This window comes from Dermacentor silvarum, chromosome 8 (assembly GCF_013339745.2).
Source record: "Dermacentor silvarum isolate Dsil-2018 chromosome 8, BIME_Dsil_1.4, whole genome shotgun sequence".
Taxonomy (NCBI): Eukaryota; Metazoa; Arthropoda; class Arachnida; order Ixodida; family Ixodidae; genus Dermacentor; species Dermacentor silvarum.
In genome coordinates, this window is record NC_051161.1 from 26,543,756 (window position 1) to 26,564,529 (window position 20,774).

General features: G+C 47.2%; 1 protein-coding gene, 1 non-coding gene and 1 pseudogene across 2 annotated transcripts; all 3 read left to right on the forward strand.

The window, feature by feature from the left end:
• Positions 1 to 3,122: 3,122 nt before the first annotated feature.
• LOC125939707 (uncharacterized) lies at positions 3,123 to 8,092 on the forward strand. Its single transcript, XM_049672398.1, has 3 exons — positions 3,123 to 4,211; positions 7,268 to 7,405; positions 8,087 to 8,092. The coding sequence occupies exons 1-3, from the start codon at positions 3,963 to 3,965 to the stop codon at positions 8,090 to 8,092; spliced, it is 393 nt and encodes a 130-aa protein (XP_049528355.1). The 5' UTR covers positions 3,123 to 3,962.
• A 65-nt stretch (positions 8,093 to 8,157) lies between these two features.
• On the forward strand, positions 8,158 to 17,453 carry LOC119460879 (uncharacterized; annotated as a pseudogene).
• On the forward strand, positions 10,802 to 10,874 carry Trnav-aac (transfer RNA valine (anticodon AAC)). The gene has a single exon. It is a non-coding gene; the product is annotated as a tRNA-Val (tRNA).
• Positions 17,454 to 20,774: the final 3,321 nt, after the last annotated feature.

Sequence of the window (20,774 nt, forward strand, 5' to 3'; positions counted from 1 at the left end):
AAATCTTTATGTGGTACCACAGGCACAGCTGTCTCGTGGCAGAGCAAGAATAATAAATAAATAAATCGTTAAAACACCGTGCAGATTCCATGCACTGTATTGGCGTTCGCAGAGCATAATATTTGGTCCCACACTCGCGCCAAACTCGTTATTTTTCTCTTTGCTATCTCAAATGAGCGTTTCAATAGTCTCGAAGTCGACCCGCCGTGGAGGCGTAGTGGGTTTGGCTTTGCGCTGCTGTAAGACAGAGGGCGAGGAATCGCATCCCGGCCGCATTTCGATGGGGGTAACGTCCGCGTATGCCGTGCATATGGCGCACGTTACACTCCAGGCGGTAAAAATTATTCCGGAGGCTACGGCCTGCCTCATAATCGGATCTTGGTTTTGTGCTAGCTGCCATATATACAGTGCTGGCTGCCATGATTGAAGAAGAGTGGTAAAGGTAAGAAATCAACGATCTGTTGAAATCTGCGCAATGTGGGCATTTATTTTGCATCCACCAGGTGCTGCCACACACAATTGTCGCTTATATTTTGCAATTAGACGGAGCAACTTATTAAAGAACAAAGATTAGGACTCTCTTCCGTTTTCCTAGACAGAGATCATCTAACTGTATATGTGGCCCTTTGATATTTGCTGCCGCCGTGTGATTATACAGCGTATGTTCTGGAGTCGAGACGATTCGTAGAAGTGCTTTTAGACTCGTTCACACGTTTATAAGAGCAAGTCCTTATATAGCTGCTACTAGCGAAGAGTGGTAAAGCTGATAATTGAACGCCCGTTAGAAGCTATGTGTGTGCCTTAATGCTTAGAGCATCGAGATATCGCACTTGGGAACTCTTGTTCAAATTCTTCCCATAGGGCACATATATAATATAATTATATATATTTCTTTATTCGAGCGAGAGCTTAAACCCCTGCTGAGCCTGGGAAGAACCAACCGACTCGCGCCATACCTTGAAAGGCTAGCTTTGCTTTCGGGTGCTTCGGCTCCTCCTAAAGTCCTTCAGTGATACAGAGCCGAGTGGGGGCCATGTGATTCGCGACGTGAAATGGAAGGCGCACACCCTGTGGCACCCCGGTTCAAATTCATATTCACCATTGGTATTATATCATTGCCAGATACGCTATAGTGTATCAGATCAGGGTGTCTGCTATACGTTGGAACATTCAAACTGCCTGACTTTTAAGTGCGAAGCACTTTAGGGGCCCGGGTTGTCGGCGTGTAATGTGATCTCATGTCGTCGTGGTCGCGCGCAAAAACAAGTCTTTAAAACAGGGTCAAAACAAGTGCAGAATTGATCAAAACCTGTTCAGAATAAACTAAGATGATTGAGAATAACTTTAAAGACAGGAATAATCAAGCATTAAGCGCAATAATTAGCAGAAACTCGTGAAAATCGCTTCAGAAACGCCACGACGCCAGTCTGGTACTAGCGCAGCGCAAGAGAGGGCGCCACCACCCCACAAGACACGTTGTGCGGTGCATCTGGAGAGGTAGAGGAAACGGCTGAACATCTCATACTTTTCTGTAAAAGGCGTAACCCTACAGTGCAAACCAACGGGGCTGATTTTTTCAAAGCTTTGGGGTTTAGGGACAGTGGAGGCGAAATAGACTTTAAGCGGGTAGAAATAACCAAAAGGAGGTTATCTTATTGGTGGCTAAAATCAAGGCAAGGGTGAAATTTCACCCTCCACAAAGTACAAAATATGTTAATAGTCACGGCTATAGGTGACGTGTGCCACCTCCAGATTTAAAGGGTTCAGCCTCATCCATCCATCCATCCATCCATCCATGCTAAAGCCCCTCAAAGGGGACTTAAGCAATTGCCGGCAACTTTTGCAAGGCTCTCAGCCCGCCTGTAGCAAGCATCTCTCCTCCTACTCCTCTTCCTTCTTGCTTAAAAATAAAAGTAAGGAAGTTTACGCCCGTGTGTCACCCTTCTCTCTTATAGCGAATAAGCAACCAACTTATGTTGTCCTCCATGCGTGGAGGACTGTAACTTTTTTTTTTTTTTTTCGTCCTCGAACGAGCATCCATAGTTCACTCCTCTTCTTTACCAGAGGCCCCAGTCTGCGCACTTGGGCAATACGTTAACGAATGAATATACGTATAGATGTTTACCGCACCCTCACGCCTTTGAACGGCAAATTCGTTCGCGCGCCTTGACGCATTATATCCGTTTGCAACCAGCGGACGACTGAGCAAACGCTTATGCGACACGCATTTAGAAAGAAAAAAGATCGATTTAGCGAACGCTAGCGAATGCAGCTCGCTAAAAAAAAATCGATCGATGATCGAAAGAAAAAATGAGAGAGGAAGAATATCGTTGATTAAATATCGAAGGCACGTTGAAAGCGCAATATTTTTTCCCCCCATGGTGCGTACTACTTTGATGCGGCAAAGTAGCTCAGGTGATCACACCATATATAGTCGCACCGAAGCGCTGTTTATCTGACAGCGTGCGAGATAAAGAACTCGAGACTGAGCGAGCTGTTCCCATGGGCCGCTTTGCTCGCGCCGAAGCCAGCATATTATATACTGTCTGTAGGTTGTACCACGTCAACTAACGTTTGTTTCTATTACTGTTCGTTAGTGTACGTACGTACTACTGCCCAGGGCCGTACCCAGAATTACTTTCGGGAGGGGTGTTGCGGGAACAATGGCGGCCATCTTGAAAATAAAATATTTACTTATTGTCGCGTGCGAATCAATTGTACATCGCTGACTTATGATAGCTAGTATAAATATGTAATACATTATTGACATGTCCGTATAATATAATGACATATATGTAAGCTGTGCTGAGTGGTATATCACCGCAGTGATAATTTCGGGGGTTGACAGGACCCCCTAACCCTCATCCCCTGGGGATGGTCCATGGTGCAGCACGGCACTCGGGCCCGAAGCATCTCAACAACATGGCTTGCGCTCGTTTTCCTCTCTCATCCCTGTGTGTGCCTCTCTCGTTGAAACGACGCATCGACTGCGCTGTTCGAGCTCTCTTTGTCGCTCTTGACGGCTGTGGGGAGGATTCGGACGAGAGTTACGCCGAAAGGAAAGGGAGGGCGGCGAGCAGCTTATCGAAAATCGAAGCCTTCGTTGAGCGCCCGCAGACTGCGCAGCCTGCGCGACGCTACGTCGGCTAGCGAACGCGAGAGGGACCCCAAGCGAATCAAGGGCGGGGCCAAACAGCCAGCGCGTCGTGGAATGGAGGGCTTCCCAACTGCCCTCCCGATCGAGTCGCCGCTCGCTCGTTACTGCTGTGGCTTCTGCTGACGTGAGGGGAATGCGTTCTTCGCACAGCTTTACGGAGTAGCAGAGGCTTGGACGCGAGCGGAGCCGGAACGTGCGTTTTGCGGCCCAATGCCGATATCGACTGAAGTGCTCGTCGCGCGCTGCTATGGCTGCCACGATCGTCGGTTGCGCGATGATGCGCCAACGGAGGCCTCTCTAGCGATCGCTGCTCCCGTGGTCGGTTCGTGATCGCTGGAGACGACGCGACGAAGTCGGTTGGTGTTTCGATGTGGGTGCCGTGCGGTGTGCCGTGCGTTGTCGCACACCCCTATCGACGGGTGGCAGCAGCCGAGCTTTGAGAGACCTGTGAAGCTCGTCAGCGATCGTATGGCTCCAAGGCCGATATTACTGCTGGGTCTGACTCTCCGCAACGCGCGCGCGCAACTTGGAACATCTGTAGATAGAATAGTCCATGGTCTACGAGACTGTTGTTAAGCTGCCGCATGTTACAACATGCCCGTGAATTAGTACTTTCCAATCCTCGAATGGGGACGATCGACAAGTTTCACATGCGTGAGTCGTTCGAAGTGCCCTTCTAGTCCAAGAACATTGCATGGGGTCGGATGGGAGGAGTGGAATCTGTGCGAGGCTTGGTTGACTCTGCCGTTCAGCCGAGGGACCTAAAGTGAGTGTGAACACTGAGCCGTGTGAGTATACGCGACGTATGGCTCCTCCGGTTCGACTCGCCTTAAGCCGCGTCGAAGCAGCGGTCGCTAACAACAAGCGCCGCGCATGTCGCACGTCGGCGCGTCAGTTCGAGCTGATGTTGGATTACTTGGAACGACACCCGTACATGGTGAGCACGCGCTTTCCGGCGTCGCTGTCGGTGCGCGAGCGGCACTGGCAGCGACTCGCCGAGCGCCTCAACTCCGAGGAGCTCAACCCGCCCAAGGGCATGGACCGCTGGAAGAAGGTGAGTGCCACTCCAGCGGCCAAACACTGACGAGCCGGCTTCTAAATATGGCCTCTCATGCTCACGAGTGACATTTCGCACTAAAATAACGAGGTCGAAGCGAGTCGACTTGACGGCACGGAATTCGATGGTTGCGCGTGCATGTTAACGCTAGCGGGTCGGGTCGACAGAAGCGCCGGAAGGTTATGGCGGATCGAACTTGCGTGAAAACGCAGGTGGTTGGCCCCCGAGTCATTTAGACTTCTGATTCGAAATGCTTTCACCGAATTCGTGTAAACCAAACCCTGCGGGTCGGGTAAGCTAGTCTAGTAACGTTGGGTCGGTTAGAGTCGATCCGTCTGCAATGGGCATGTTGGCTCGAAACGACCCGCGTGACAGGGAGCATGCAAACGTGGTCGGATTGGGTTGGTGGTGCTGCGTGCAGGAATTAGGAACTGTGTGTTTACAAATTCTGTTGTCTCGCTTCGACGATGAGTGTCAGGCCTACAAACGAGTTGACGTAGAGTCGGTTTTCGCTGTGTAATCCTGACTTCTGATTCGACACGCTATATGCTTCAAGTTCGGCCGAACATTCTATTGTGTTCGTCTTTCGAGGCAGGCGCTGTTAAAAAAAAGAAGCATGTGGTGCCACCAACTTTCGCACGTGGCTTGGCTGTTCGTCACTAGCGTGTCGTAAAGGGGCCGTTGTGATTTACGGTTTGTTGCTGTCGTGCGCCGTACAGTAATGTGTTTTGTGCAGCGTGCTTATCTTCAGTTAGTAACTCTTAATTTTTCCAACAATCAGCGTCTCTGACCATACAGAGTTTCTATGACAGTCGCCATTGCAATATCTCACGCCGAAGCTATCGGTACCCGTAAAAGTGACCCGTGTCGCAGATGTAATCTATATATCCTCCTAAGACTCCTTGTACAATACATTGCACATTGCCTTCTACATTTTTTTTTATAAATTCGTTCACAAACTATTACGCAAATATTCATTCTGGGTATAAGGTACGGTGCATATGTAACTGTAAAAAAGTGGTTTACTCATATTCTTGTCATCCTCTTTCGAGGAATTTCACACTCAATTGGCCTAGGCCTCTGTGCCGTCCCAAGAGCGGCCGAAATCAACCTTAAGGTGTGAGTGTAGCGCTCGTCTTTCCTTTCCTCACGCCTCTCACTGTTGTCTTTTATTTCGAGTTTTGCGCTACTAAGCATCATGTTTAGTAAACCTTGAGGTGTGTTTCGAAATCATTGCAACTGGCTGACAATACCGGACGCGGCAGCAACACGGCAATGTACTGCACGTATAGTTCGAACTTCCTTTCTGCGTTTAAGCAATGAAATGAAGTTTTATTGCGATAGCAATTATATGGACACTCCAAAGCGGATTTCTGCCGTCGCCGTGAGGTTCCGTATGACGTTAACGGCTATGAAATCGTCGCCGCGCGCCGTATGCTATATGTGCGAGTGAAAGGGGGCGATGGACGCGCCCTTTCAAGGGGAGCGAACGCACGGCGGAGAGCAAACGGGCGTTCTGCGACGTGCTCCATGAAGGGCTGCAGAATTAAGCGTCTTTTTCCTCCTTTACAATCACCATATATATATATATATATATATATATATATATATATATATATATATATATATAGAGAGAGAGAGAGAGAGAGAGAGAGCAAACGCGACTTCTTCCGGCACGCGATAGGCCGTGGGGGGAGGGGAGGCGACGCTTAGCTGCGGTACCGAATGCCTATTTATATAAAAACGTGGCGATGCGAGAAGGTGGTAAAGACTTTCGACGCTGCTCGACGCATAGAGTTTCACACTATAAAACCTAGAGGGAAATGTGGCGCTGCTGCGCTGTGGTATGCAAGTGTACAGTGCCTAGAATATACTGTAGCAAGGGAATGCCGGTATATTGTGGATTCGGATTGGCATCGTTCTTGGAGAACCAGAACGCCTTGAAGACGCGCCTGGCTAGTCTGTCACAATGATTCATTTCCTGTTAAAACAGCACTTAAAAAACTGCTTTAGCTTTATTATTACACAAAAACATGTTTTGTTTAATTTTGAGGACATACTATTGGATGCACAATTCTATGAAACGTAAAAAGTATCAGCTGGCCGCTAAAGTTGGAGGGCAGACGACAAGATTCTCGCTCGCTTTGGAACAACTTGTCGTCTGTTCTTGCTTTTCTTCGCTTTATTCTGCATTGTAGGTGAGTAAACTTTATTGAGAGATGTAATATGGGTGAATGAAAGCCTTTTATGTAGATTTTATTTTAAGAACGCGTTATTTGTGTAGCTAAAGCCACGTTTTAGACGAAGCCTCGTACAACACCAGCCAACACAAGCCTCGTAGACACATATCCCGTCATTCCCATGACGGCACGGAGCCCTTTAAGAAACTCGCATGGACGGTGGCGCCACATTACCCTCTAGGTTTTATAGTGAGAAACTATATGGCTCGACGAGTGTCCCGTTCTGATCTCGTCGAAAACCTGCGAGCCGCCCCCAGAGGCACCGGCAACAGTCACCAACGCCGCGCGCGTTCGCTGCGAACGCGGGCGGCGTTCGTAGCGAATACGCCGACGGCGTCGACAACAGTTCTGCGTGTTGCTGGTCCTGCTGCATGTCCAAGTTTATACAGCTGATAAAACTGCTCTCCGTACTCCGTATAGCTCTCTAATAATTTGCTATCGCAATTGATGCTTCGCCTTTCGGGTGAAACTACGACAATTTTTACCATAGCAAACATAAGGAGACGACGAGATGTTCACGTACGTACACGGAGACGCAGTTCTTGGGATCTAACCGTGCTATTTAAATTTCAAAAATTATTTTTCAAGCTCATAACATAACAGTAGACAATAAAAACTACCTTGAAGAGCGATTATATGACGTAGTTGTGTTCGGGTCTCAGGAGAATATAGGAGGCGATTTCATGCCACCCGCGATCACTGCGTATTGGACTGCGGCAGTCTCGAATGACGTAAAAACTACGTAACGTTTTGAAAAAAAAAGTGATATGAAAAAATGACAAAAATTATATATATTATATTGTTGCATCGTAGACATGGTTCGACTGGAAGTGCAACGTGCGAGCCAAGGCGCGCTCAGCGTCGGGCAAGAAGACGCTGTCGCCTCTCGAGGAACGCCTGATCGCCATCACCGGCCTCCTCGACTCCGACGACGCACCCCTGGCGCGCAAGGCGAGTTTGTATACACGGACACGACTATTTCCGATTTCTTCACTGCCTAGCGCTTGCACACTTGAAATATATGTCATTTGGGCAATGTTGTGAATATAGTGATCTGATATATACTATACGGTCGGTGACAGCCTTGGAATGCATTAACGAAAAACACTGAGCACTGTCCAACTCGAAGAGCATTTGTATAGATGCGCCAGCAAATCACGTTCGCCCATTTCTGTGACGTCACTGCGGAGGGCAGATGCAGTGCGGTTTTGTGGGCGGGGCTTGGGCAGTGTAGCGAAAGCTACGGGTTGCGTCTGCCAACCAGAATGTAGAGAACGATAAGAAAAAAGGTTCCCCCATTGGTCCGCCTGTTATCGCCCTCCTTCACTCACTTCTCACTTTTCACTTACAAGCAACGACAGATATAGCCTATACATGTGCTGTATTAATTAGTTGCTTTCTTGTAGGTTTTATCATTTTGCTTCATTGCATCCTTATTTTGCATATGAAATTAACTATATCGTGAATTAACGTATGATCATGGCTATTCGGATTTCCGAATAGCGTGTACTTCTATTCTAGTACACTTTTCCGGCCGCTGATAAAGAAAGTAATAGTCGTAGCAGTAATAGTAGTATAAGTTTAGAATGTCGCCAAACTTTTGCTACATTATTCTCTCCCGATCGCATGCAGAGGTAGCTTATACGAGATTGAAAGTAAACACAGATATATCGCGGGGCTCGTTCTACATACATGTAATACACATTTTGTCGTCTCAATCACACACAGGACGCCTTGCCATATGCAGAAGTGGTCTACGAAGTGGAGGATTCTTCTGTTGCTGCGTACGCTGGTGAGTGAATTTCACGCCGAAGGATGCCTGCGCAATATTTCCGGTGTTCTGCTCTCTTTTTATGAGCATAGCCGCGTTGGAACGTGATGTGAGGCGGAGACTCGCGCAAATATAATTCCCGTGCGCAAAATCTATACGAAATTCGGTGAGAACGATACCCGTACGTGGGAACTGAAATCCAAGTAAAAAATGAAAGGGTCATGTTGACTCGAACATTTCGCAAGGCCGCATTTGTACACTTCTCAACACACCATCCTACACGCATTCGAGAGAGGACGCCTCAATCATACAAAACACACACACACGTTACAGCGTGCACGATACTGCGTGCATGTGTCTAGTGCTAAACATTTCGACAGAATTACCTGTCTGGTTGGGAAAAATTGATTAAGACTTAGAGATTGACTCCAACCAAATAAGGGAATTTATTAGCCCTTATAGATAAATTCTCTTATTTGGTTGGAGTCAATCTCTGTCTAGTGCACAGCGCCAGACACATGCATGCAGGCCCGCGACTATATAAACACTGCAGAGCCTATGCCTCGAATAAACGCAGTACGTGCCACCATGTATATATATATATATATATATATATATATATATATATATATATATATATATATATATATATATATATATATATATATATATATATATATATATATATATATATATATATACAGGGTGTTTCAGCGAACACTTTCAAAATTTATTTAAGGTTGCCTGTGGCAGATAGCCCAATTCTAGTTAATGAGCTGGTCTACTCGAAGAGGCGGACATTACTTGCACAAGAAATTGAAAAGCATAATCTAATCATTAAGAATAATTCCCTAATTAAGTTTTTAGCTAATTACCTGATGGCCCATATTGCAATTTACAAATTGTAGCCGTGGAGTTCGCAAGGCGGATCCACTTGGAATTAATTCTCGGGGTGACACCAGTTTTGAGATATTAATTCCCGAACTTTGCGGAGAAATGCATTGGCGTTCCAGTTAATTTTGTGCTTGAATGAATAAAGCGACGTTTTGTTAAGATACTAACTGGAACTCCAATGCATTTCTCCGCAAAGTTCGATAATTAATATCTCGAAACTGGTGTCATCCCGAGAATTCGTTCCAAGTGGATCCGCCTTGCGAACTCCATGGCTACAATTTGTAAATTCGAATATGGGCCATCAGGTAATTAGTTAAAAACTTAATTAGTGAATTATTGGTAATTATTCAATTATGCATTTCAATTTCTTGTGCAAGTAATGTCCGCCTCTTCGAGTAGACCAGCTCATGAACGAAAATTGGGCTATCTGCCAAAGGCAACCTTTAAGAATTTTTGAAAGTGTTCGCTGAAACACCCTGTATATATATATATATAGGGTGTTTCAGCGAACACTTTCAAAAATTCGTAAAGGTTGTCTGCGGCAGATAGCACAATTTTAGTTCATGAGTTGGTCTACTCGAAGAGGCGGACATTACTTGCACAAGAAATTGAAATGCATAATCGAAAAATTAACAGAAATTCCATAATTAACTTTTTAACTAATTTCCTGATGGCCCATATTGCAATTTACAAATTGTAGCCGTGGAGTTCGCAAGGCGGATACACTTGGAACGAATTCTCGGGATGACACCAGTTTCGAGATATTAATTCCCGAACTTTGCTGAGAAATGCATTGGAGTTCCAGTTAGTTTCTTAACAAAACGTCGCTTTATGCATTGAAACACAAAATTAACTGGAACGCCAATGCATCTTTCCGCAAAGTTCGGGAATTAATATCTCGAAACTGGTGTCATCCTGAGAATTAATTCTAAGTGGATCCACCTTGCAAACTCCACGGCTACAATTTGTACATTGCAATATGGGCCATCAGATAACTAGTTTAAAACTTAATTAGTGAATTTTTGGTAATTATAGGATTATGAATTTCAATTTTTTGTGCAAGTAATGTCCGCCTCTTCGAGTAGACAACCTCATTAACAAGAATTGGGCTATCGGCCACAGGCAACCTTAAATAAATTTTGAAAGTGTTCGCTGAAACACCCTGTATATGGTGGATGTTTCCGGTGCAGCACAACGTGTGCTGGTCCAGGAGGCCCGAGCCTATCAAAGATGCCCAGACTGAGTTTAATGATGCCAACCAGTTTAAATTTCAAACGAACAATTACCAAAAACAACAACAGCGCGCTTCGAGAAGAGCGTCAGCAGCACAAGTGACGATATGGGTCTCAGGCACGTTTCAAAAACGGGCGTAAAGAGCACTTTTGCGAGTTTCCAATCCTATGCAGACAAAGTGGCAACAACAGCTTGCGTTGCTCATCGGTTTCGTGTTCGGATGTTGAATCAACAGCAGGAAGCAGCAAGGCAATTGATGCGCAGGAACGAAAGCGAAATTGGTGGTCGCACCCGCGTGAGTGACGTAATAGCCGGAAATGGTGTCGTGTGGCTACCTACCTTTTTCTGTGCTCCCTACAATCACGAGAAAAACATTTCCTTTTGCCGAAGCAGCTGGGTGAAAATAGCAGCAGTATTACTGGACAATTAGAGGGCTATCATGGCACGTGGTGCTTGTGGTGTAGTGGTTATCACATCCGCCTAACACGCGGAAGGTCCCAGGTTCGATCCCTGGCAGGCACAGCTTTTTTTTTTTTCTAGTTTTTTTGTTTTTTTATAAGGAACACATAAGGTTGTCGGAATGTGCAGTTTTGTCATCATTTTCATGAAAAAATATGCATTTATGCCTCACTGTGCGGCCCGCCGCACAATGAGGCAACTGGCCGCAACAGAGCTGAAATTGACAACGTGGCGCGTTCTCATAGTGGAACTCCCATACTACTACTACAACAACAACAACAACTACAATATAATAAATACATACACATCAAGAATTATGCCTTAAGGGCAAGTCTTTATCGCAATAAAAAAAAAAAAAAGCAACAACAACAACAAATACCCGCCTAGGTTGCTTGTGGCTATGGTGTTGGGCTGCTAAACACGACATCGCGGGATCAAATCCCTGCTACGGCGGCCGCATTTCGATGGGGACGTAGTGCGAAAACACCAGTGTACTTCGATTTATGTGTACGTTAAAGAACCCCAGGTGGTCCAGATTATCCCGAAGTCCCTCACTACGGCGTGCCTCATAATCAGATCGTGGTTTTGGCACGTAAAAGCCCGTGATTTAATAATAATAATAATAATAATAATAATAATAATAATAATAATAATAATAATAATAATAATAATAATAATAATAATAATAATAATAATAATAATTAACATCTGTTAATAGTCGAGTTGATGTGAGCAACTCTATACGAAGCTTGTTCAGAAAAATTGTTAGTTTATCTCAAATACCCTGTACTTATATACAGAGTAGTTGAAGGGAACACTTGAGTGGAGAGCGTGTCCGGATTTTCCCCTCTCGCAAGAGTGCAATCGCCTAGATATGCAGCAGATATCTTATGGTTCAATAATGGTTGGTAGCTCTCTCCTCTTTCGACAGTATTCCCGGAAAATATCCTAAGCGCTGATGTTCTTTCGGCGCACATTTGCAAAAGTTATCTCGAAAGTTGGTGATAGTCTCAGGCATGTCGTGAGCACTGACTAGCAGTTGCTATATGCGCCAAATTAATTTCATCATGGAGCTAATTATAATTATTCGATAACTATAATAACCGTGGTTTAGTTTTTTGACCAGGCCTTATTTTCGTCTCGGCTTTGTTATGAGCTTATGTGTTGCAAAGGTAGTGCGCCTTTCCGTTACAAAAAGCACAATGTGCTAAACATAACATAAAGTTTAGGTGACGTCAAGAGACGCTAGGTGACGTCAGCAAGGGGTAATCTCCTTTTGTCGTCTGCTACACTTCGGGTGAAACCACTGCATTTTCATTTGTTTGCTCCCGCTCAAAGTCGGTGCTCGCGTATACATAAATGTATGGTGCTCTCGAATTACTTTTTTGTAGGGTTAATTCTTTAAAACAAGAGTCATACTTTTTATCCGCCTTCCATAAAATGACAGTCGTCGCGGCAAATGAGTCCAGCCACTATCTTGCGGCAAGTCACCCCGGCCGCCTTTTGTACACACAGGACCGGCGCTTCCGGGCCAGCTCTGTAAGGTCTTCTATTTCAAAGCTATATACCTAAATTGCACGTTGCCGACAGGGAGGATTCGACGTTTTGTTGATATGCCCTTGAAGAATGTATGTAACGCCGTGCTGCTTCTACGTCCCCATGGAACACACACAGCCGGCGAATGCCCACCCTTCCTACATAGACGATCGCTGCCTCAACTTCCTCCTCCTCAAACCCGACGCTTGTTAAATCTCAGAAGGGGTGCGTATTCGCGATCCAAGGCCAATCGAGGAGGTGGTATGGGGCTTCGAAACGGTGGGGGCGCTCAAGGCGACGGGACCCCTTCAAGGCTGTCTTGGGTGCCGGGGGGGTCTTTGATCCAAGGTTGTTAGAGGCACCCAAGGACCATCCGAACACTTCTGCTAACGCAAGGCCGCCGAGAGGAACGCAGACTAGACTTGGGCGAGCGGGTGGAACCCTTTCGGGAGTCTCGGAACGTCGACGCACTCGGTTCCAGGTCGAGTGTAGGGTTAAGCTCGTTACTAACGGGTTGAAACCCTTTCGAAGTGAAAGAGTTCGGGCGCTGAGAGACGTAAACTCGGCATTCCCGAAGGGGTTATGCGTACAAGTGCCACGAAAACCTCGCGCGGAACCAAAAGGGTTGAGCCTTGACCCAGCTCCGCATGTCGTTAAAGGGTTCGAGCTCTCAGCCTAAGCCTTTCGAAAGGCTTGGGTTTCCGGAAAAAAGAGTTTGAGCTCGCATAACGGGTTAATCGGGTTGACGTATAGGCAGCTAGTCTCAACCCACTCCTTCGACGCTTCGTGTTCGAGCCAGCTTCCGCGTGGGTGGGTCTAACATTTAGCGCGCATCTCGCAACCATGCACGAATCACGCATGGTCTCTGTAGCTGAGAGCGTGGACGAGCGCGTGGGCGATGTTTACCCCGTCTACTAACCCCTTATGAACTGCAGTTTTCGGAACCGAACGGGTTAACACTGGATCTGAAACCGGGTCGCCGTCTGTTCCGTGTTTCCGGAGCCCCCAAGTTGTTGACTACGTGCTGCTTTCTTGGTTCGGGGAGAGTGTCCCAAGGCTAAATCCACCGAAGCTGCGCCTTCGAGGTCGTTCGACGGGGCGCCCAAGGACGTTGCGTGGAATAAGAGGAGGCTCACCACCTTTGTCGTCTTCGAACTGTGGAGACGCGCGCTACCTGGAGCGGCAGAACTACGCTCTCGCTCTCTTGCGGTGCATGCTGCCGTCGGAAGATGAGCGCCTGCTTTTGCCCTCGTTGTTGTTGTTGTTGTTGCTTCTCTACAAACTGCTCGTTTGAATCCCCTATCCGTTTAATCGCGAGCAAAACATAAACAAACTTTATGTTCGTGTGCACGTGCGACCGGATGACGCTGCATGTCGGTTCCCGGATCGCCGAAAAACTATTGCGTTCGGCGTGTCACGTTTGGTAGGTTACACATGACCCAACCATTGTGACGGCGTACTTTAAAGGAACCGTGTATACGTATGTGGCCACTATTGCGTATGACAGCAATAACGCGAGCGTTACCCCACTTAAGCAATTTCCTGCGCAGCCGAAGGGGTCATTTATTTTCTTTAATATTTTATATGTATTACATTTTTAAACATTTTAGCCGACTTAGCGAACGCACCTGTATGGCCTGCACACTCTGGCGCCCACAACGCCGACGGTGCACAACGGTTTTAAAGAGTGTACTTCCACTCTCTGCTCGGTTGAACACAATGAAGGGCCAGCGTGGCCTTCGGATCCTTTCGGCATCGAACAGTGGCCCCCTCCCTTCCCGTGAGATCCAAGCCCCCGCCCCGCTTTTCTCTATAGATCTTTACTTTTCGGCGTCTACTCCCCTACGGTGGGGTGCTGTCTTATTGAACCCGGCCACGGTTCGGCACGTCTTTGAGGCGGTCGGGCGATTCCACTTTGCCATCCGCAAGGGTGGGGAACCAGCAACCAACACAACACGTGGTGTGGGTATGCCCAAATTTAGCCCGTCTAACGCCATTATATAGTTATGCGTGGAGCGATAATTAAAGCTTAATGTGTGCTTAGTTTACGCAGGGAATTTAGGGCTCAATAAACCTAGATCAATATAGTCAGCTTTGAAGTTAGACCATGACAAAATTTAATCTCTTCCGCGTACTGTTCCACAAGCTGGAACATTTGTGTGGTGCGGTGCCCTAAACGTGATGTTCCTTACATTGGTACAGCGAAGCGTTCTTTGTAATTCTTCAGTGATATCTCCTTTATATACTGACGCGTGGCTCATTAATCGGTAAGGCACATATATATATATATATATATATATATATATATATATATATATATATATATATATATATATATATATATATATATGTGAGGGTAATTTCATAAGTTTTCCATAAGATAGTGAATTATATCTAGCCGGGAGCGCAACTGTAATTTTCCGTTCATTAGACAAGCTGGATGTATGTACCCAAACGGTAACAGCGTAGTCAAAAAGAGCAGACGATTATGTTGACACTTTCACTGTTCACCGCTTCGAACAAGAAGCTTCCACCGTGTGTGTGAGCAGTTTTTCAAAGGCCCGAAAATGCCGAAAAGGCGGTACTATTTAAAAAAAAAAGGCGTTGATAAGTGCCGTATTTTTCGGGGGAAATAAATGCCGGGAAGTGCTTGCTGAATTTAAAAAAAAATAGATGCCGAAAAATCTAATCCCTGCTCATATTCCCCTTGCAGCCGGTGCGTCAAGCCGGACGGAAGCCAGTGATAGCGCCGAGCCCGTTTCGGACCTTGTGCAGAGGTGAGCGTCTTTCGGCAATACGTGACACGAACTCTGGGGCACATTAATGTAGAAATTATATTCCTCTTTCTGTTAATTTTGCCTCCATTAGCCCAATGGCCAAAAAATCTTCAGACCCCGCCCACTTCGCCAGTCCGTCACGCGACATCACAGAGCAGTAGAAAGTATATATCAAAATGACGTTTACGAACTCGTTATGCGGAGCAAGAGGAATATATACATTCTTGGGGGAATCGCCGGTGGCAGTATTGTTTTGAAAGAAATCAAATATGGCTGCCCCTCTGATGTGGCACTCCGTCGTCCTCGACGTGAGCGCAGCGTGCTGCAGACGGCGTCGTTTGACATGAACGACGAAATTTCAACGGCATTTTCGTCTAAGGAAACGGTGCGGTAGTCTGGACGCTAAACAGGTTTAGCTGTGATCTATTACTGTGCGGAAATGTTCCTGACTATGCGGTAAAGACTCTTCAATCCACATATATCACGGCTACGTCGCCAGTATCCCGCAAATGGTAACGCTTTTACGGGGCAAATTTAAACTCGGTTAGATAGCTCTAACAGTGCGCTATTATCGTACGGCAATACGCTTGACCGTACACGATAAATCTTGCCATAACACCGCACGGGTGATGCAGAAGGTCGTGGAAAACTATATGTCAGCATGCCAACATGCATGCATGTTGCTGCATTAATAAACGCGGTAATATGAAGGTGAACAATTTCAAATTTTTTATGGTAGCCCGTTACACTTTCCCCTAAATAATGATATTTTTGCGCATAATAATGCTCATACGCATGATCCTTAAGTTTACACCAGTAGGAGTGAAATTCATCGAAGACCCCCCCCCCCCCCAAAAAAAAAAAAAAAAAAAAGAAGAAGAAGAAAAAAAAAAAAAAACTAGCTGCGACGCTTGTTGCATGCGCGTGAACATAGGAAATGACGCCTACAGCCGAAATTCAGTATATGTATTGTCTCCGCATGGACATCGGTGTTACTTCCAGACCACTGGCGTAGCCACCAGTGCCCGCCCTATCCCTCCTCCCTGGCTAAACCTTGCCGTTATTTATGATAAGGAGCTCCGCTTACCCATAAATATCTAAAAATGTCCACCTTTATAGAAGTTACTCTGTTTTACAGTTTGACGGCGTTATTTGCTACGATTGTTCCCACGTTAACTGACGGCTGTTTGACAGTCTGTACCGCGCGCCGTTTCTTTTGCAGCGGGTACGGCGAAAGCCAAGGCGAATATATCGTGCCCACTTCGGAGACGTCGACCTCCGGCAGCTCGACGATGGTGCAGGTGCCCGCTGGCACGGCCTCTAGTGGAGGCACGCCGCTCCTTTTGAGCGACGTCCGCTCTCTGGCTAGCGGGCCGCCCACCGCGGTCAGCGTGAAGATGGAGATGGTCGACGAGGAAGACGACGACGCCAGCAGCGAGGTCGACGCCAACGAGTGGCAGCAAGCACCCACCGCCGCGGAAGACGGCTCCCCGCAGTTCTGCTGGACACAGCGAGAGGACAGGCCGTCGGGCCGGCCATCGGACGTCGCCGGTCACACGACGTTCCCCGGAAGGTCCAGCCGCAAGAGGTCCTCCGCGGACGGCGGCGATGCGTCGATCGAAGACCTCAAGGCGAGGTTCGAGTTTCCAGATCTTCTCCGCCACCAAGAGGAAGCTGGAGGCCGACGAGCGCAGGGCGGACGCCGAGGCCGAGTTTTACCGGCAGGAGGTGAAGAGGTCAATGACCCTGGCCAGCCTGCACGTAGAGGAGCAGCGCAAGATCGCCGCCGTCGCCGACTTCCACGCGGAGGAGCGTCGCAAGGCGGCCGCCAAGGTGGAGATGCTCCTGGAGCACAAGAAGTTCTACATCGAGCAACAGAAGACGGAGGTCCTCAAGAGGCGCCTGCTACAGCTCGAGATCAAGAGGCTCAAGCGTGATCTCGGGGACAATGGCGGCGCTGAGTGACTGCATGTTCGCTATCGACGGCAGGAGGGTGCTTTTCCTTTTGCTCGTGTCTGAGGACAGAAGGTGCCTGGACACAGGTGACATATAGCGCGAGCGCGCCTTCGACTGCTGCACCACAAGGCTGGACTGCCAACGTTGTGGGGCGTTGCGTACGTTTCTTTTGTGCATTTTTGACAACGTGATTGTAGTGGCTGCTTTTCTTCTGCGTCATCATTTATTTATTCTATTCCTGTGCCAACCGCAGTGACGGAATTAGTACTGTCCAGATCATTGGTATATGATATCAATATATAGACTAAATATAATATAGTCTATTTTAACGAAGCCACTGGGCAGTAAACGCTCCTTTGCCGATGCTAGGGCGCTGGTGGTCGACTGCGGTGATATATCGACCAAACATGAAATGTTGCACAAAGGTATGCTGCGTTACTTGTGCAAATGGCGCCTGACTTGTGCTCAGACAGATTACGCATGGAGATTGTTGTGGAAAGGGGTGAAAAGTTGGGTTAAGTACAACGCGATAACTGTCTCTCAATAGAGGACAGATTACGCTACTCTTCGTGAAAGCTACACGATAAGAGAGAGGGAGAATGCGCGGGATGGTGACGTGTGGCAGATTGTGTTGAAGGCAGCTTAGCCAACACCACTTGGCATAGCATAGCCCTAGGCCGCCTGGACATCGAGGCACCTTACACGAGTTTTTCATTTCAGGAATCGCCAGCCGTTTGTGCACATGCACGAGAGGGAAAATCTGGGAGGTAGAAAATCCAGGGGCGTCGCAACAATGCCCTCTGGAGCTCCCTGGCCGTCGACACAATGCCTTCCGGAAAGCTGCAATTACGCGTGAGACCTCCCTATGCAAAAGCATCACAGAAGCTGCAGAGCTTACCTTTGTACATAGCCGAACAGTCAAGAAGGGAGATATAATGGGGGCTGAGAACGCATGTAATGTCATCATACCGTTTTGGTGAAGCAGCGCCCTGACAGGACAAAGTGGAGAGACGCAAGAATACACGACACTCGTTGCGTGTAATTTTTGTCTCTCTCCACTTTGTCCTGGTCAGTGCGCTGCTTCACCAATACGGTATGATGATTAATCACCAACACGCCCAACTGCCATGTAATGTACATGGCAGGGGCGCGGTTGAAATGTCTATGAGACCTTTCCAACAAACTTGGGGGAAGGGAGAGGGGCGTCGCAACAATGCCCTCTGGAATTCCCTGGCCGTCGACACGATGCCCTCTGGAAGGCGTAAGCCTCCCGCAACAGCATTGCAGAAGCTGCAGCGCTTACCTATCTACTCACGCGCAACAGCCAAGAGGGGAGAAGGAATGATAGAAAGAGGAGACAGAGGATGCGCAAAGCAAAAGACCGTGACGAAACGGGTGAGTAACCACTCTTCGCTCGTGGAAGCTTGCATACATGGGAGGATTGCGGGAGAAGAGAAAAGGCGCTGTCAGGAATCACGATTCGTTTGGAAGAAACGCTACTACAGACACGGCGACTCTTGCTAACAAACTAATAATAAGAATGTGAAGGTATGGCACGGCACGTTTCTGCTATTTCGGAAAAATAAACACCGAGCATGTTTGTCCATGCCGACAACTGAAGCTCAGCGCGTGCAGACGCAAAGGCGCATTGAAGCATCGCGGCGTCAAGACGACAATACGCCAAACGGCGGTCCAGCAAATCAACACTGCAGCCACGATGTCCCACCGCTGCAAGACAGGGAGGCCTTGCGGCGTTATGGATGTCCGGGTGGCCAGCGGGCGCTGGTCCGTCGGCCACGGGACGTGGCAGCTATTTCTCCTAAAGTTAAAAAAGATATATATATATATATATACAAGTCACGATGTGATTCGCCGCCTGCAGGAATCACAGTGCTAACGTTCTTGCAGGCTACGGATAATGGCGCACACCAACGCCTCAAGCAAACACGTCTCGCTGTGCGCGCATGTGTACTACGTAGACAAACGCAAGTGGTGCAATTTGCAAACACCGCATCACGAATGTCGTATGCCGTCAAAATTACCGCCAGATATCGTCAATGAAGCCGCAAACAGCACAGAAAGCTGCGTTTACATCGCGATTTCCACTGTGCGTGGGATGTGCATTATTTTTCTTCCTGTACGCTGTTCTTGAGAATGCTGAGGAAGAGAAATGGTCACGTGCACCTAATATCTCGCTCGACCGATTCATGGCCAATCCCCCGTAGTGGGTTGTGCTATATCTATAGGCACCAAACCAAACCAAACCAAACCCAATTGGGTCGTTGGCGTGTTTGTTGGTGCGGTGCTCTGCCGAGTTTAAAGCGTCATTTTCAGTGTAAATATTTTCCTGTAAATACTCTGTATATAAATTCTCGTTGTGTTTTAAGTACAAGCGTCTAGGGCGACACATCTCTGATGGTAATAAGAAACGAAGGCGGCGGCAGCAAGTTAGGACAACAGTTTCTGCCCCAAGTAAGCTTGTTATGTATACAGGCTTGCGAAGCAAGAGTAAAATGGGAAGAAACTTTATTGAAAGGGTGCGTTCTTTTTTTATTTAATTGCACCGCTCTTTATGTATGACGTGAGTGAACTTTATTTGGTCCACGTTAGACGCGAGTAAACTCGACGTCACCTAGCTACGACGTGAAAAAAAAAAAAAAGACGTACTAGGCTAAAGACGTACTAGGTACTAGAGAAACTCCTAGCACTCCCCCGACAACAATGAATATATATATATATATATATATATATATATATATATATATATATATATATATATATATATATAAATATATCGCTAATTGAAGGTTCCTGACCTCGAAACCATAGAAAAGATGCTGTCAGGAACGCCTGGCATTAGTGTGCCTCGATGTCATCCTCGCCCGCCGCTGCGGGAAGTAGGTGCTCACTGAGGCAGCCTACCTGGCATTCTCGCGTACTCTGCGTTTCCTTTTGTGTGCGGCTGCTTCTCCCCTCACCTCTTCCCTGCGTCTCTGGCGAGAGAGAAAGCAATAAGAGGAAAGGCAGGGAGGTCAACCAGACGAGCATTCGGTTTGCTACCCCGCACTGGGGGTAAGGGAAAGGGCGAATTGTAAGAGGAATTCATAGAATGACTGACGTCAGTGGGGAGGGCGTAACGAATTTTTGGCTGTGCGGCCAGTCGACATTTGGCCAGCGGCGACGGCTCAGCGTGACGGCGACGGGAGCGTGCTGAACCTCGCAGGAGTCCGGCAATCCGCGTTACCGGGCCCATCGTTGGTCGTTGACCGAAATCACGAGACCACCTTCAAACCACCGAGTCGACTACTCTGCGCAAAGACCACCCGATAGATAACGTAATGGTCAGTAGAGAGCTTTTCTTTTTCTTTCCTGTTTTCTACGGTTAATTTTTACTATAGAGTAGCGTGCGCTGTGCCGCATGATATTTTTAGGTCCGGCTACCCTGCACGTGGTGCGACTAACACGTTCTTAGAGTTCGTTGACCACGTTTTTTGTTGTTGTGTGTAGTAGAATATTTCATTCGTAGAATGTTCATTCATTCATCTCGCAGAATATTTTTTTTTTCATTTTTTCCTTTTCTCTTGTGTATAGTGTATTTCTAAGCTCTTGTGTTTTTCCCTCACTTTTTTTTTTTTTCGTCCGCGTTCCGCTTTGCCCCTTTGTTTATTTTCCGCTATCTGCACTATTATAGCAA